Source organism: Thunnus albacares, chromosome 1, assembly GCF_914725855.1.
Source record: "Thunnus albacares chromosome 1, fThuAlb1.1, whole genome shotgun sequence".
Taxonomy (NCBI): domain Eukaryota; kingdom Metazoa; phylum Chordata; class Actinopteri; order Scombriformes; family Scombridae; genus Thunnus; species Thunnus albacares.
The window spans coordinates 24,226,061-24,242,394 of record NC_058106.1 but is presented as its reverse complement, the minus strand read 5'-3'; the positions used below and the strand labels follow the sequence as shown (position 1 = coordinate 24,242,394).

General features: G+C 36.0%; 1 protein-coding gene across 3 annotated transcripts; it reads right to left on the bottom strand.

Annotated features, from left to right (window-relative positions):
- Positions 1 to 2,325: 2,325 nt before the first annotated feature.
- Positions 2,326 to 11,673, bottom strand: spi1b (Spi-1 proto-oncogene b). Of its 3 annotated transcripts, none has more exons than XM_044351116.1 (5): positions 11,279 to 11,673; positions 10,667 to 10,757; positions 9,183 to 9,379; positions 6,864 to 7,029; positions 2,326 to 3,888 (listed from the first exon to the last, which is right to left on the bottom strand). In XM_044351116.1, the coding sequence occupies exons 1-5, from the start codon at positions 11,318 to 11,320 to the stop codon at positions 3,575 to 3,577; spliced, it is 810 nt and encodes a 269-aa protein (XP_044207051.1). In that variant the 5' UTR covers positions 11,321 to 11,673; the 3' UTR covers positions 2,326 to 3,574. The 3 variants fall into 3 exon arrangements, with proteins under 3 accessions (XP_044207051.1, XP_044207058.1, XP_044207066.1); XM_044351123.1 differs by having other exon boundaries at positions 6,864 to 7,017; XM_044351131.1 differs by having other exon boundaries at positions 6,864 to 7,014.
- Between the last annotated feature and the right edge of the window lie 4,661 nt (positions 11,674 to 16,334).

Genomic DNA, 16,334 nt, shown 5'->3' with positions numbered 1-16,334 from the left:
CCTCTAGACTTTCATGTTATTGTGGGGGTTGTGACGCTCCAAAATTTTTATTCACTGTTTCATAGCTGTTACTTTTCCAATGATTGATTGCAGGAAAAATTATTTTTTGGGCACGAGTGCGTCACATGATGGACTTCAATTCAGTTTGTCCACTCACATATTTTGGATAGGGTTTGGGCTTGAACATGTACAGATGTATTTGAGAAGTTTATATTTTGAGTGAAGAATGGGGGAAAGGGAGCAAAATGAGACTATTGTTTGTTTATGTTGCTCCCAGAACAGCCAGAAGTCTGTTGAGATGCAGCTTCTGGGAACTAATCAATCAGAACGGAGTGGGCTCATCAAGAGGGGGGCTTTAAAGAGACAGGAGCTAAAACTGATCTGAACTGAGGCTCTGAGATTTTTGAAAGAGCCCCATAATATAAATATAAGCCTCGAAATGTGCAAGATATGTCCCCTTTAAAGGCCCTCAATCAGCTTCTTGCTGATGAATGTCAGGGTCCTACATGAACATGTTATTTTCTACCAAAGTTAGACAAGTTTTGTTTATTTCACATTCTGTATTTGCTACTTGTCTGAGCCTCAGTTGGAAAAGGCTGATGTTATGTTGTCCTGTGCACCAATCAGAGTTTATCAATATCTGAATCAAAATGTGATGGCAGTTATTAGGTTGTTTGCTTAAAGCATTGTCAATCAAATATGATCAAACATCACCCACACAGTTGTGATTAGTTTCTGAGAGTAAAACTCTTGATAAATATTGAATTCAAGTTCTTTAATTCTGATTCTTTCTGATTTTGAAATATATATTAAATCTTCAGTTTTTCTCTATAACATTAAGCTATGGATTTGAGTTTTCAGGGGGCTTTACGTATGTAGCATGGGCATAACCTTGGTTGAAAATCTTGATCTTGTCTGTTTTTCCTACAAGATCTTAATTCGTAAAACATACACCATGTACTCACTGAACCCTGCAGTCAGCAGCTGAGAAGTGGTTTAAGTCGACCACAACATTGACTAATGCTGTATTTTTAATTTTGAACTGAGAACCACATTTGGTGCACATTTCACACACATTTCAAAACTCCTGAACATTCTGAATAATGATTTAATATTACAGAAATGAAAAATTAAGCATATTTCAGCAACATCTATTTTCTCAAGATTTACCCAGAGACCAGTTTCAGATAATTCAGATTAGATATGTTAGGCAAAAATGTGGGTATTGCCATGAATGCTTCTGTTTCTGTTTTTCTCCAAGATGAAATATATAAAATTCTAAATTCAAATATAAAAAAAGTTTACAGCCCATCATGTTCAGTCTTCCTGAAACTGTCCAATATTCATGCTAAAGCAAGCACCAAAGACTGCACTGCACCTCCTTTCTGCACCTTCCCTTGAGCCACTCCTTAATAACTCATTAGTGTACTTATCATCAGCTGCCATCCTTTTTCCTAATTCACAAGAGCAATTATGTGAGGCAGGAGAAGCCGTGACATCCTTTTTGCAACAGGAAGCGCCTTTAAGCTGGTCAATCATGGCAAACTTGCTGTGATGCATTTCCTGAACCTCACCTCTGTAAATGTGTCTTTCATATCTGATATCTGATCCTGCATTGTGATGGATGTCAGTGAGAAATGTTGGTTTTAAAAGCTGAGCTTCAAAGTTCACATGAAGATCATGTGACATGATTGAAAGCACCAGAACAGCTACTAAATGGGCCTTCTGGGGATAATTGTTCTCTCATATTCTATTCTATTCATATTCAAGGACATTGCTTTTGATCTCCTCACTTGTCAGTTATGAGTATCAATTACAACTTGACCATTGAGGGGAGCTGTTGGCTCTTAGGATACCAGGTGCTGTAGTATATTTATATTTACACACCACACTTTAAATTTTAGCAAGTTATTACTCCTTTGTATTACAGTAATTTTTAAAATCATGTTATTTATTTTATATTTTATTTGAGGAGTTTAGTGATTTAGGTTTAGATTTCATAGACAACTGCATCACAAACTTGTTTAAACCAATACAGTGAAAACTCCAGATGTGTCACTGTAGACTTTGCTTACAGTACACCTGCTTTAAGTAGAGAGCCGGCATCGGCGTCTGCATTGTGTCAGAATCCACAGGCCGATATATGTAAGAACTGGGTGACAGGCCACTTCACCCCTGCTTCTCTGTATTAACCTCATAGTTCCTCATAGTTCACCAGTTACCTTATTATTTGTAATAAAAGGGTGAGAGAACTAATCTGCTAACCTGAAACTTTACAACATTAGGCAATGTTTACTTCTTTTCAAAAGTTACAGTACACATACATTGATTAACGTTTTATTTTATTTTTTTTACAAGCATTTCTTAAGTAAAACTGACAAAGTTTAATATATTTGTACAAACAGATTACATGCCATCATCACATAACCTAATCAAAGTGACTGCTCAATGTAAGTCTGCCTCATTAATGACTTCTTTATGTTTGTATGTTTGTTGTTTTAAATATTAAATGGAAATGCATGGTAAATATATATACACACAGAAATATAAACTAAAATCTTAAGAGAACTTAAACATGTCCAACACAAGGATAAGAATACCTACTGGGACATTTCAAAACAACAAGCTCTATAAGGACCACAAGTGGAAACAAAATTTGGTCATTCACTTTCTTGGCAAGAGTTTGACAAGATTCACACCACTCTTGTATCTGTGCAGTAAATATTAACTCTTAGCAAGATAGAAGCATATTTCCCAAATGTCAAACTATTCCTTTAATGTTGAGTACAATTTATCTTCACAAAAAAAACAAACAAGAAAATGCATACTGAGAATTGGGAATGCACAATCTTATGTTTGCAAGGGTGTCACAAATATTTGAAAATGTGCACGGAAATTTGTGACTGTGCACTATAAGAGATTTGAAAGCTATACACTGGAATCTGCTTACACTCTGCTTAATGCTCATACAGATGTTAGTGTGTTTCCTCTGCTGCCAATTGCTCTTGGTGGCCTTTAAAACGAATTAGACATCATGTAACAAAATGTCTCTCTGAACCCAAGCATCACATGACTTGCAGTTCCAACTTTGGCCATTACACCAAAATCTCTGAACTACAAAATAAATCAAGGACAAAGCTCACAATCAAGAAATAATTGTAACACATTCTCAAATCTGGGTAGCCATTCACAATTTTCTGTATACATTAGCAAATGACAGGTTACACATTTTCACATCGAGCCCTGAGTTTATTTCCATATTGCTATACTTTGCAGTATTTCGTCATCAGTTGGTAACTCTACTCTACATCACCTCTCCAACATGCCTTGTTATAAAGAGTAACTGGGGATTTTTTCTTTATAGCTCCATACCTCTATGGAAATTATATACATTATTCTGTTTTAGATGGTATCTTCAAAAGATTAATCCCTCTTTACAACAGTAATGATATTGACATAATGCTATTTACCCCGTCAGCAAGGTCAATTAAGCATCTACAGTAACACCAGAAAGTTCAAATCAAATGTCAACACTTTTCATGACTCAGTCTTGACATTTCAGTATCCCTCCTACCTACATATATGGTTTTCTCTCTAGATGACTCTTCCCTAGCACCTCATCACTGAACTGGTATGTCAACTTTTTCTTAATCTTTTTCACCTCTCCAGTTTTGCCGTAGTTGCGTAAGGCACGAGCCATCTTCTGATAGGTCATTTTTTTGCGGTTGCCCTTCTGGATTCCCCAGTGGTGTGCGAGAGCCTCCTTGTGTTTGGAAGAAAACTGGAATGTCCCTTTGTCTCTGTCCACCCACCAGATACTGTCCTTCATATCGCCATTCCTTAAAAGGTCCAACAGGAACTGGTACAAGCGGATCTTCTTTTTATTGCCTTTTGGAAACATCAGACAGTGGCATCATTATTACCCTTGAACTGATATGCACTGTTCTCCTCATTATGTATGCATTTATTGATATTACTTGAATATAAAAGATAACATTTTTATAAATGTTCAATTAAAAAAAAAAATTCAAACAAGAATAAAGTCCCATTTATTAGTCCTGGAATAGTGACATAGAAATGGGGTGAGTAGAAGAATTTTAATTTACATTTTTCTGGTGTCAGCTGCTCTAGACCAACCATATATAGACATGTATCGATTGTACATAAAATAAAAGAACCCAGACTTTAGGCAAATTAGTTGAAAAAAGCAACATTTTTGACAGTCGAGGCAGAATATTTGTTTTCTTTAATGTAAAATATCTTTACAAGACAGTACAAAAGAAAACCAACTGTAACCGTAACCCTGCATGAGTGATCGTTTTAGTGTTTTCAGCATTGTCATGGTACTACGCAATAAACCTAGTTGATGACATGTTAACTGTTTCTTAAGAAGGCTATTTAAATGCTTATGTATTACATGATAAAGTTTGGTGTTGTAGGTTCTTCAGATTACTTTACAGATGGCTGTTTGTACCAGTACAGCAGAAATGATCAAGTTCAATGGTGAAGTACTAAGCTTGAGAAACCCTCTACATACTCAAAAACAAACCACTGACAATACATAGATCTCATAACATCAACAGATCCTTGTTATTCTTTATTATTTTAATATTGATGCTGAGACATTTCTCACATACTTTGTAATATAAAGTTACCATCTAACTGTCCTCCTTGGCAAGATAATGTTTACATTTTGTCAATGGGCTGACATAAAACGTATAGTTATTTAAGTTATTAAAATTGTCACTGACAGTTACATATGTAACCACAGTTCTCTGAATTTAGAGACTCTTCAACCAACATAACTGCAATCATTTTTTAGCCTCTTAGGGGCGATGGAAACAAACTGTGACACCACACATATTGACATATTATAATCATATTAAAAGTTGATATGGCGAACTTGTTACTGTAAACATTTGCCTATTTACACATCCAGCAGATACGAAGCAACAGTGGCATTTATTTGGAGTCATATTTGTGTCCACCTGAGGGTAAGCCCAAAATCACGTTCCTTTTAGCTTTATGTTGGTCTTCACCGAAATATGTGGCTCTTTAGCTGCTAAACTCTGTTAACCACCAAAACAGCCGCCTTCTGCAGTCGAAAACAACATGAGAGCGGTGAGACTCAATCAAAATAGTAAAGTTGCGGACTAGAAACCAAAACAATGATCTGACAGATACTGAAACACTCCGTAGAGCTAAGGGGAACTGCAGAATCAGGTGTTAACTCTCTGTGTCTGTCACTAATAGCAACCATTTTGAAATGCACATTGTCATGTGATCCATTGTTAATCTATAAATGTTGATAGTAGTCACTTTAAGATACACCATCTATGGTTGCCATTTCAAAACTGGCCATACGTGGTTAAGTTAAGAGCCATGCATGTGTTTCTTGTCTGGTTAATCTTGATTGGAAGATACATCTGAAAGGCCTTGAGCTGGATACATAGTCTCTCCGCTGCTGCAACCACAGCTACATATTTATTTATCTGCTCTCAAATAAATCTCTCAACCCTAAATATTACAAATGTGCAGGGACTCCGTAAGGCTGTGTTCAGAATAAAACGTAGAAAAATGCAAAGGCCTGCTTTGTTTTGGGCGTGTTGCTATATGTACCATTGAGGTAGTTTACATGCAATCACTGCCACCGCAGAGCTCACCTACTGTATTTGCTTGAATAAAAAGGAACCCCACGCAATTATTTACAAAGGTACAGTACATTATGCAGACACTGCTTGGCTTCAGGCACTGCAGACACAGTGTATCACGACCCCAAATTTGCAATATGCAAGCTACAATTTGCAACATGAGATCATGTCCTCTCGCTTTGATTTTGACAAGTTTTACTAATCAAAACAAAGAACATACTTTTGGCACATGCATGAGCATGAGAGAGCCCTGTAGGACTTTTAAATTTGGCTGCACTTTGCGCTAGACAATCATTTATCAAACTTGACTCTGTTACAGCTTGCAATCTGCGTGTAAGCAGGGCTCACAATTGTGAAACAAGCCCGAGGATCAGCTTGTGAAGTCAAAAACTGCCCAAAAGAGGAAGTGTGGAGTCTGTGTAGTTGGTCTGCAGGCTGCAACTAACACAAAAACTAACTACAAAGACAAAAGGACATCACTGAGCCAAGGTCTACTGAAACATGGACCCTGTGTCACTGGCATCTGTTCACCAAACAAGGTACACGCTAACACATTTATGCAGAAGAACCTATAAAAGTAAACAGGGCTGCTGGATTACTTCCACAATCCAATGTGAAAATCCAATCTTGGATGAAGGCCACCTAAGAAATTCCATTCCATAATAGACAAACAACAGCCCGGATCGAGTGAAGATCCATGGCCTGCAGTATAAAAACAGCTCATCCTAACGCTGCATCTTAAGATGTCAGCATCATATTGGCAAAGCTGACATGACTCAATGCCAAAATCTCCACCATTCCAGTGCGAGAAGGACAACACTGGCCCAGTTATCCAGAAAGGAGCCTGTAGAGCAGTTTTCCTTCTTACATGGTGAGAGGAAACCAACTATGGTAAGAAACAATCAGCTAAGAAATTCAATGCCAAAGCAACTGCACACATCTTCTCTCTTGTTACAGGGAATCAAGATATCTTGATATATCTTATATATGTTATATGATCACATATTGCCAATTGGTGCATGGCCAGCAGATGTAGAAAGGCTGCCAAAGGCAACTGTGACTTAGCCCTTCTAGATAGATCATGATCTAGATGACTGAAACTCTGCACATGATCAGCAAAGTTGGTGTGTCTTAAAGTGTAAAGTGGTAACAACTAAGTATTGCGCACCCTCTGCACATATGTTATGTTGGCTTATAAATCTGGTTTCTTACCCATCTCTCCAGGTGTGACATAAGTTGCTCGATCTCTCAGACACTCCTCATCAGACACCTCCAGTGGGGGACTTCGTCCTCCATGATCTTCATCATCAGAGCTGCGCTGAGACACATGTGGCGGATACATGCCCCGAGGGAAGAACGTTACCTTCAACATAGGAGCCAAAGTTGATAAATATTAAATTAAAATATTTTAATACTTAATGCATCATTATGCGGAATCCAGCATGACATATCTGGTATGTTTGGAAACTTTGGTATCTGACTAGAACTGAAAATGAGCTTCTGTGATTTTGAACAATGTAATATTCCACCAACATTTTTAAAACATTATCTTTACATGCATTTTAAATTTAATACTCCCAATATCATATTCAAACAGCCACCATTTTGGGATATTTTGTGCATAAGACTACTATCATTATTATTATTATTATTATTATCATTATTATTATTACCTCTCACTGCAGTTGTGCCTTATAGATTGTTGTAAATTGGTAAATTATATTGTACTCAACATCAGGCACATGCTCTGAAGTGTGGACTTTCAATAAAAATCCTCTCACTGTATTGTAAGTGGGCTTAGTAACATCTCTCTCTGCATGAGCTGTGATGTGTAGATGCTGTTATAGCTGTATGCCTGGGTGGGCAACACTTGTCAACATATTCATAACAAAAAAAACAGTCAGTGGTTGAAACCCGCCTGTGAATTCCACGTGTGAAGAGTGATTTTCACATTTCATATCACGTAGTTTATACTAATTGATGCAATAACACCTTATTTTCGACCCCCGCCCCCACCCCCCACCCCCACAGAACATGCACATTTCCCAGCATTGTAAAAATGGCAGTCCTTTTTTTTTTTGAAAGGGACATTTCTCTCACTCACAAGTGAAAACTATCGTGTGACCTAAAAGCACACAAGTTTTGTGACTTCTTTGTAGCTTCATTGAAACGTTTCTTGTGTTTTAGTGGGTAAATGTTGATATTAGTGTTATATCTGAGCTCCATTTTGTAAGAGGGGCAGACAAAGCACAATACTGAACACTTAAGTCTTTTAGTCAAATCAACATCCTATTCAACTGGGAATGCCTGTCATATTAGACATAGATGTATAAATCACAATCTAAATCAAACTGAGGTTCATCTGTGAGCAGTGCTAGATGAAGGGATAATCTGACAGAACTATTGATATAATTATATAAAACTAAGTGTACATTTTGGTTGAAAATATCATTATTCTTGGAAACAACAATGGGTTTGTTTAGGTATGTTTAAAATCATGTGAACACAAAAGTCCCTTAAATTTATAATAATTTAAAGTCATTTAAAATATTTTTGTACCACGTAGAAAATGCTTGTATTTCATGTTTGACACACATTTTTCACATATTCTGTATCATAATATGTTCCAGCACTTCACTGAACCTCTGTCATACATTGAGTGAAAGATTCAAATCCATGACACGTCTTTATTTAGCCTCAAATGGAGAAAGTGTAGTTGTTCGATCAACCATTTTACACACACCGTTAACTGTAATTTAGCCTGATGTTTTTGATATGTAAACCAGAGATCTCTGTTCTAGTTCACTGGTTCACATCTGATGAGGTGAAGCATGCCGTTGTGACATTGAGTGTTCTAAGATGAGCCTTGAGATCTGATTCCAAGAAAATATTTGTAAGTTTAAAGCTGTTCTTCTAACTCACAGATTCACTTCCTGATTTTGTCAAAGGACCCTAAAATGCCTCCAAATCCCAAAATGTCTTCTCTGATGTGAAACTCAAGCGAGAACTATGCTGAGTTCAAGACATCACCAGTGAGTTAGAAGGACATTTTAGGACTTATTGGCATCATTGGACACCAAAACAGAATCAGTGAGTGTATCTTTGAGACCGTTTGCAGCAGGTCATGAAGCCTCTGTGTAACATTTACAGCTGTTTCCTGGTTATTATACTATAACCACCTAAGTATCAAAAACACTAGGAGCCTTAGTAACCTACTTACTAATAACCTTAGTAAACCTTACTTCTTTTATTTTTATGTGTCATTATCACTGTCATCATCACCATTCTTCAACAGTCTTTGCATTGTAGCTCTTCACTAATAATATGGTACTTAAAACTCATCAATAACTCTGACTCAGTAAAAAATGAATAAATAAACTAAACAGATCTGCTCTAGATTTAAATTAAATTAATATTTATATTTGTGTAAATGCACACTTTGGCCACATAGTTGTTTATTGTGTATTTGAAACTGCTTTTATGCAAGCACATGCATCCATGCATGTGTTGGTGGGTGACAGAGGGACTTACTGGTTGCTGTAACACATGAGCATGTGCTCCAAGATTTGGATCCAGCAGATTATCTGGGTCATATCGTATGGCCTCGTGTCGTATCAGGCCGGGTGGGTGCAGAGCCTGCACACTCTGCAGCTCTGTGAAGTTTGTCTCTTGGAGATTCTCAAACTCTACAGGGTGCACATGAGGGTGAGGGTGGTAGTCCCAGTGGTCTAAACAAAGAAGGTGAGAAACATCATCATAGCCACATCCTTTTGTTGTAAGCTATGATCAGCACTGTGCTGTTTCAACGTTGGCCATTTGAATTATTACAAGTGGAATACACAGCTTCATACAAAGAACTTAACAGGATTTTATACATGTTTAAAAGCTTAGAAATGACTCATGAAGAAACCAGACTGTTTGTCTTTAAAAATTTGTCATATCTTTGTCATTTGATATCTAAAAGTACTGAGTCAAAAGCAACTGAATTTGATGACAAGCTTCTTACTAATAGCGCTTGAGTTCAGCATGAAGCTCTTTCCTGTTGTTTCCACACAAGCAGTGTTGCCACAGCCGTTAACCCTGAATTTGCACCTTTTTTTTTTATATTGTCCTTGACTGTATTTCAGAATTTAGAAATCAAACTAGAAATTTCCATTTTAAGGTTCTAAGGTAAGTTCACAATTTATATATTTCCTGTGTGACATGGAAAGAGGAAAGAGCCAAAAAAGGACATATTTTACATGCAAACAAATGCGAAATACAGGGTGTAATAAATGAAACTGGTTAAAAAAAACACGTCTTACATCCACTGTAACACTGTGAGAATACTTTTATATGTGCATCACAGTGATAATCACTGTTGAGTGCTACAGTATCTTCATTTATATTTATTCTAAAGGACATTACAAGAGATATTTCAACATCAGACATTACAGATCTATCATCATAATAACAGCTAAAGCTGAGAGGCAGTTTTTGCTGTAAGGTCAGGAAAATAATTTTTCCCTGTTTAGATTATTTTGGTGTAATATTCAAAACAGTTGATTACAAGAGAAAGTAAAGCACCTCTCTTGTATCAACAAAACCCCATGGGGCGAAAGTTGTTCTATGTCTGTAGTTGTAGCGGCCGAAAGAAATGGCATCTGTTTCCTGTGTTCCATACACCCTGATGTGGTGCGCTCCAGCTGCACACACTGCATGCTTTTTATGTACAATACAGAGAAAAGTAATTGTCACTGCATCAGGCTGTGTTGTTTTATTTGTAGAATAAACTGACAGACGACGGCTGTGTTTGATGTCAGTGAGAGAAGAGAGCATGAAAACGTGTTTAATTTTAGTGGATTCAGTCGTTCACATCTCGTTTCATCAACATTTGTGCCCAAAATGCTTCATCTGCCTTTTGAAATGTTTTTAATCTCAGAAAAAAACTCACTGTTATTTATAAGAATGATAAGTGATGATTTAATTTCAAACACTGGTCACATGAAAAAAAATAAGGTTGAAGTAAAACTCACCTGCCTGAATATCTGCGTCTAGAACATATGGATTATAATATTCTGCAATTTGATGCCTGTATATCTCAGGATCATACATTTCTTCTGTGTGCTGCAAGAGCAAATAAACACATTTTCAGACACAAAAATAAGAATGAAAAATATTTTTCTTGGTGGAATATATGCTGGAGACAACATACAGTATATTATATACCATTACTTATATAATCTATCAAAGGCAACATTAATCCTTACCATCCGTCTCTCATAAAATGTTCACATTTTTTCTAGATATGTTACTTTTGTGAATCAGCTTAGGCATTAGCAATATTTTTTACACAATACTGACAACATTTTTTTTCACTTGCCACCACTATTCTGAAACTCAACAAAAACTTTAGAGTTTCATTTTCAGTAGTATAAAAGACTCTTACAGTTTGTATCCTGTATTCAAATGGAAGTAGAGATCACATTAAGTCATCTAAATGAAATATGTTGTCCATCTTCTTGATTATTAAATGTATTTCTGGTTAATTCTGCATTTTAAAAAAAATGCTCAATGAACTCATCTGACACTGGGATACAAGAAAGTCCCCTAAAAGTTTAGATAATAATAAAAGAAATTATACTTACAGGTGGGATGAGATAGCTCTCCATTCTGTATGGATGCAACATGGAGACCTCTTCTCCAACAAACCGACTCTCAGACACTTTGCAGGCAAAAATGCTCTCACAACCTTTCAAAACTTTTGCGGCACCATTGCACAATGTTTCAAAATTTCCTCTCACTCAACGAAAACCAAAAAATCTCTCTCTCTCTCTTATTGTATAGCATACACTTATGAGCTGAAATACTCCTGGAGGCCTTCGAGCTGTATTAAATAAAATGGAATATACAAGGCCCCTCTGTTTGGCTGTTAAATGAAAAAGGAACTTTTGACTTCTGTAAATGTGTGTGGGTGGGAGCAATAGAGTGTGTCTGCTGAAGGTTCCTGGTCATTGATGATTTGTCAGGGGAGACCATGAAACTTGGCATTTATCAGGGTCTATATACTGTCCCCTCCCTTAGCAGCCAATCGTCAGCAAGTGTTTAACTCTGTAGGTTTTTTCCAAAAAGTTGTCTAACAGGTGATAAACACTGTGTGTATATGAAGCGTTTGCTATTTTATGATTCCAGCTTTGGTAAATTTTATTTATTTCATTTGCTTTTAAACAATTTTTCATTTAATTTTGGCAAAGTTTGGTCTCAAAAGCAGTACAGCCATCTGTTGAAAAATGTAGTTTATCAATGAGAAGAGATTAAATACTATTCTTATGATAACATGCTGATTTATATACTGTTCTTTATAATGATTGATCCATATGTTTGAGCATACAAAGACTCCAGTTTCCAGTAGCTCTAAATGTATTTACACACAGTGCCACAAAAAAACCATCAAGCTTTTAGAAAATTAGACAAAAAAAACATTTTTATTTGAAGGAAATGCTAGAATATACAGTTCACACACACCAATAACAGGTTGTTTTTTTTTTAGCAGCTACTACAATGTGTGTGAAGTGTCACACTGTAAACAACCAAACACCCAAGGTTCTCACAGCACTCTTGAAACTGACAGACTGAAAGTGTAGCAAAATGACTAAAACATGTGTTGTGTTGTTTGGTGATGCAAACAGATACAGATGTTTGTTGAGGGAAAATGTAGACACACACACACACACGCATGCACACGCACACCCACACACACAAACATACAGCTGGAAGATAAGATGAAGGGTCAGTATCTGTTATAAGCACACTGAGGTGAATGGAGATCATTATTGTCACACAGAGGAGAAACTGTTTAGCAACTCCTCAGGGGGAATTGAGTCCTGCTGCAAAAAAATAATGATCATATAAAAAAATGCTGTAAGTTAATTTGTTTGGTTGGGTAATGCATCATCTACTGTATGTTCATAAGGTATCAGGGTATTTACTTGTGTCAAAATATAAGTTTCGTATTTGGAGCTACATAATTTTTTTTGCTGTTTCTGAACATATCATGGTGAGTGTAAGAGCTGTAGCAGATGCCACGATAACAGTTGAACAGTACAGTAGCGCAAATCTGAGTGTATATTGTTAGTGCTGCCTATTTAAGAGGAAGACTGCAGCATTGTGATAAGGCAACGCGCTGAAAATATTACCTTTGTTTAAGATCAAAATACTGAGGTTATGTTTATCTTGTAACGAAAGTTAGAGTGTTTATTCCTTTGGGGGTTGAGATCTCAGCTACACATTAAAAACATGCAAATCCTCTTTAAAATGTAAATGTCAATTTAATACTTTATGCAGCACAGTCAGGATTATTAATCACAGGGAACTTACTATTAGGCTGCAGTAAACAGTGATTTTAATTGATGATATTTACTTTGATCATACTGTGTGTGTAGTTTTCATGTCTGTTGTGAGATAAATGGCTTTTGATCAGTATGTCACTCTGTTTTCCTTCTTAACTGATGGACCATAGTTGCCTGAGCCTCTGTTTGGGGAGCTGTTAAAACCACACAGACTGTCGCCTACCCCGACCAGCCCCCATCTTAATCACAGCTGCCAGAGCAAAACTGATGTCATATACAGTAGCATTTTCCGCAAGTATTAATACACAGAGCGAGCTGCAGTGAGCCAGGCACTATTTCCATCGCAACTATTTTCAGTGAAGCCAAAACATATTTCTTTTTTGTCTTTTTCCTGGTGACATTTTGTTTGTGTCAAGCGACAAAATACAAAAGTTGTGTGTTATCATGGACGTAAAACCCCTTTACTATAAGGACAAGTTTTTGTCAGCAAAGCCAGCCAGTGAGTCAAAGAGTTATGTCAACTGTTCTGATCACAGGTCATTTAAGGTTGAAACTGAACTGTGCAGGAAGAAAAACAGTCCTGCACATTGTCGATCACTTTATACTACTCACTTTATTTACAATTTTAATAGAAATATAATAGTCAGTTTTGACCGGGAACACCACAGATGCTATTTTGTACCATTGTTTAAAAAATTGAGGGGGTTACAAATAAATGTCCTATCTACATATTGACATCAAGTGGTCTGTGATAAATAGCACAATATGTTTCATTGGGTATTTTAGTATAGTCAACATAATCCATAAATGACATTTACAGGCCTGCAAAACTACAATCTCCAGAGAGAAGTGCAAAACTTGTTATCATTATTAGAAATTAAGTTAATAAAACTATATAACACAAGATCAGGTAGTAATTATGTATTATGATAGATTTATAAACAGTTATAATGGATTGGTCAACTTTGACAAAATATGGTAATGTGAAACGAACAGAGGCAAACACACACCTGTCTTAAAGACTTTCTGAAGTGTCAGAGCTTTTTTTAAAAAAAAAAAATTATTTCATGAGAGTGGATGTGATTTCTCAAAATAAGTGTGTTGTCTGGGTTTGATTGTTAGCCATTAGGACTGAAGTGTCGCCTTTTGTGTCCTTTTCTGACCTTACAGGCTCTTAGACTACAATAATGTCATTGTGTGTAGTTGTCTGGTTGTTATAGAAGAAATACAGTTTTGAAAAATGTCTTGCAGCAATTTAAGATAACGATTCAGTCGAGAAAATGTATTTATAAATATAAAAAAACTGTATTCAACTCAAGTGATGTTAAGTTCTGTTGAAATAGTTACTGTATCAACTTTTATCTTTATCTCCTAACCAGACATTGACATTGACTCAATATTAACTCTGACCTGCGCAATTTCACCCAACATTTGAATCCAAAGTATCTTTATTTTAGATCATTCATGTAATTTGTTCCTCTACTTTGCTTCTATAGTGCCTTTAGAAAACTTGTCAGACTCCATGAAGTCTTGTTGAAACTGTATTAGTTTGTCTTCCTTGTGGCCTTAGAGATGAAGTACATGCAGCAACAGTGACATGCTCTTAAATGAGGAACTGGAAACTTGTCTTTCAGATTCAGTTCCTTGAAGGCCACCTTAAAATGAATCCAGTTACGTGTCATATGGTCAGGAGGGTCCAGGCCTCAATAAGAGCTGGTTGACTTATTGGTGTATCTTTCTTTTAACTTGTGTGTAACAGGGAGGTCTAGAGGTTTAATCTACTGTCCCTCAACCTTGCTAAGTATGAATTCTCTCATACAATACAATATACAGCCTGCTGAAATGTCCTGAATCCAGTCTCCAGCCTGCCTCAATTCCTACCAGCTTCAGGTGCTACATTATAGTAATAACTACACTCTGACCTCTTCTGTCGGAGAGAACAAGCAAAAAGGAAATTTTAAATTGTACTGGATCTTATCAAAAGAAGATAAGGAGATAATGTTGAAAAATGTTAATGTCACTGTCACAGTGTCTGTGGATACAAATGACATAATTGACATGATTGAGTAAGACAGATCATAAACTTCAGTAAACAGAGGCTGGCAGATTTGCTTTTTGGCTTTATTACATCAAGTTCCACACAACTCGGTACAATGCTGCTGAGACACAAATCAACTACAAGTGCTTTAAAAAAATCAAATTAATGAATAGTTTAAAAAAAAAAACCAGATTAAATAAGCTCAGAGTGTGTTTAGTTAAGCTCTTGCCTCTTTTTTCAGACTCTGCAGGTATATTGCAACATCATAAAAAGACTGTAAACAACATTACCCTGACAGATCACATGTCAAGCATCTTGTTTTCCAAAATGTTTCCATTTTTAATGTGCATGTGACTTTACAATGACTATGTGGGGAAGTGTCATTGATCTTAGTAAAATAGCATTGTGAATAATGAAAACATGTGTGACAGAGTTTGATGAATCCAGAAAAATTACCGGGAAATTTTCACACACACTGGTAGACACAGTAACATGGAAACCAAACCAAAACAAAAACAAAACCCAAAACACATGTGACAACTGAAATGTTTGTTTTTTTGTAAAATCTGTGTCAAAGATGTGTTGATTCATTTAAACTCTACAAAACCTTTTGAGTCAGTCTTAGTGTTGTTGTATTAGCCTGCAGAAGGTGTTTTTTCTACAGTAAATAAAATACTTCAATACAAATTTGTGGTACTTTTCTTTAATATTTACACTTGATGCCACTTAATACTTTTACTCACAGAGAAATATTGTACATTTTATGACATTAATTTGTCTCTCATAGTTACTAACTACTTTACAAATTAAACATTTACTCAAAACTTCAAAACATATGATGGGCTTTTAAAATATGTTGCATTGTTATAAATTAAACCACCAAACAGTATATATATTAGTTAAAATTAGCTCCACTTCAACCAACTAAAATAATGTCACTTAAATTAGTGCATCTGTAATAATGATAATCAAATAATATAATATACAATACTATAACACTTTATACTAACTACTCTACTTAGAGCAATCCAGTTTAACTTTGTTTGAACTGCATCAACTGAGGCAACAAATGTAAGTTATAGGATAATAATGCAAAATGCTGAGATGTAGTTTAACAGTAACACCAAGAGAGTCAGCGAACAGACACAGTGTCAGTTGCACAACAATGTCTTTTTAAAGTTTGCCAACATTAGCCACCATAATTGGTCATAGCAGACCGAGTGAGGCAGGAGCAGAAAAACCCCTGAGTGTATTGAATTAGGCAAGAGTGCATTTTACTGTTTGCTTTTTTTTTCTTTCATAAATTAAACTTGAATT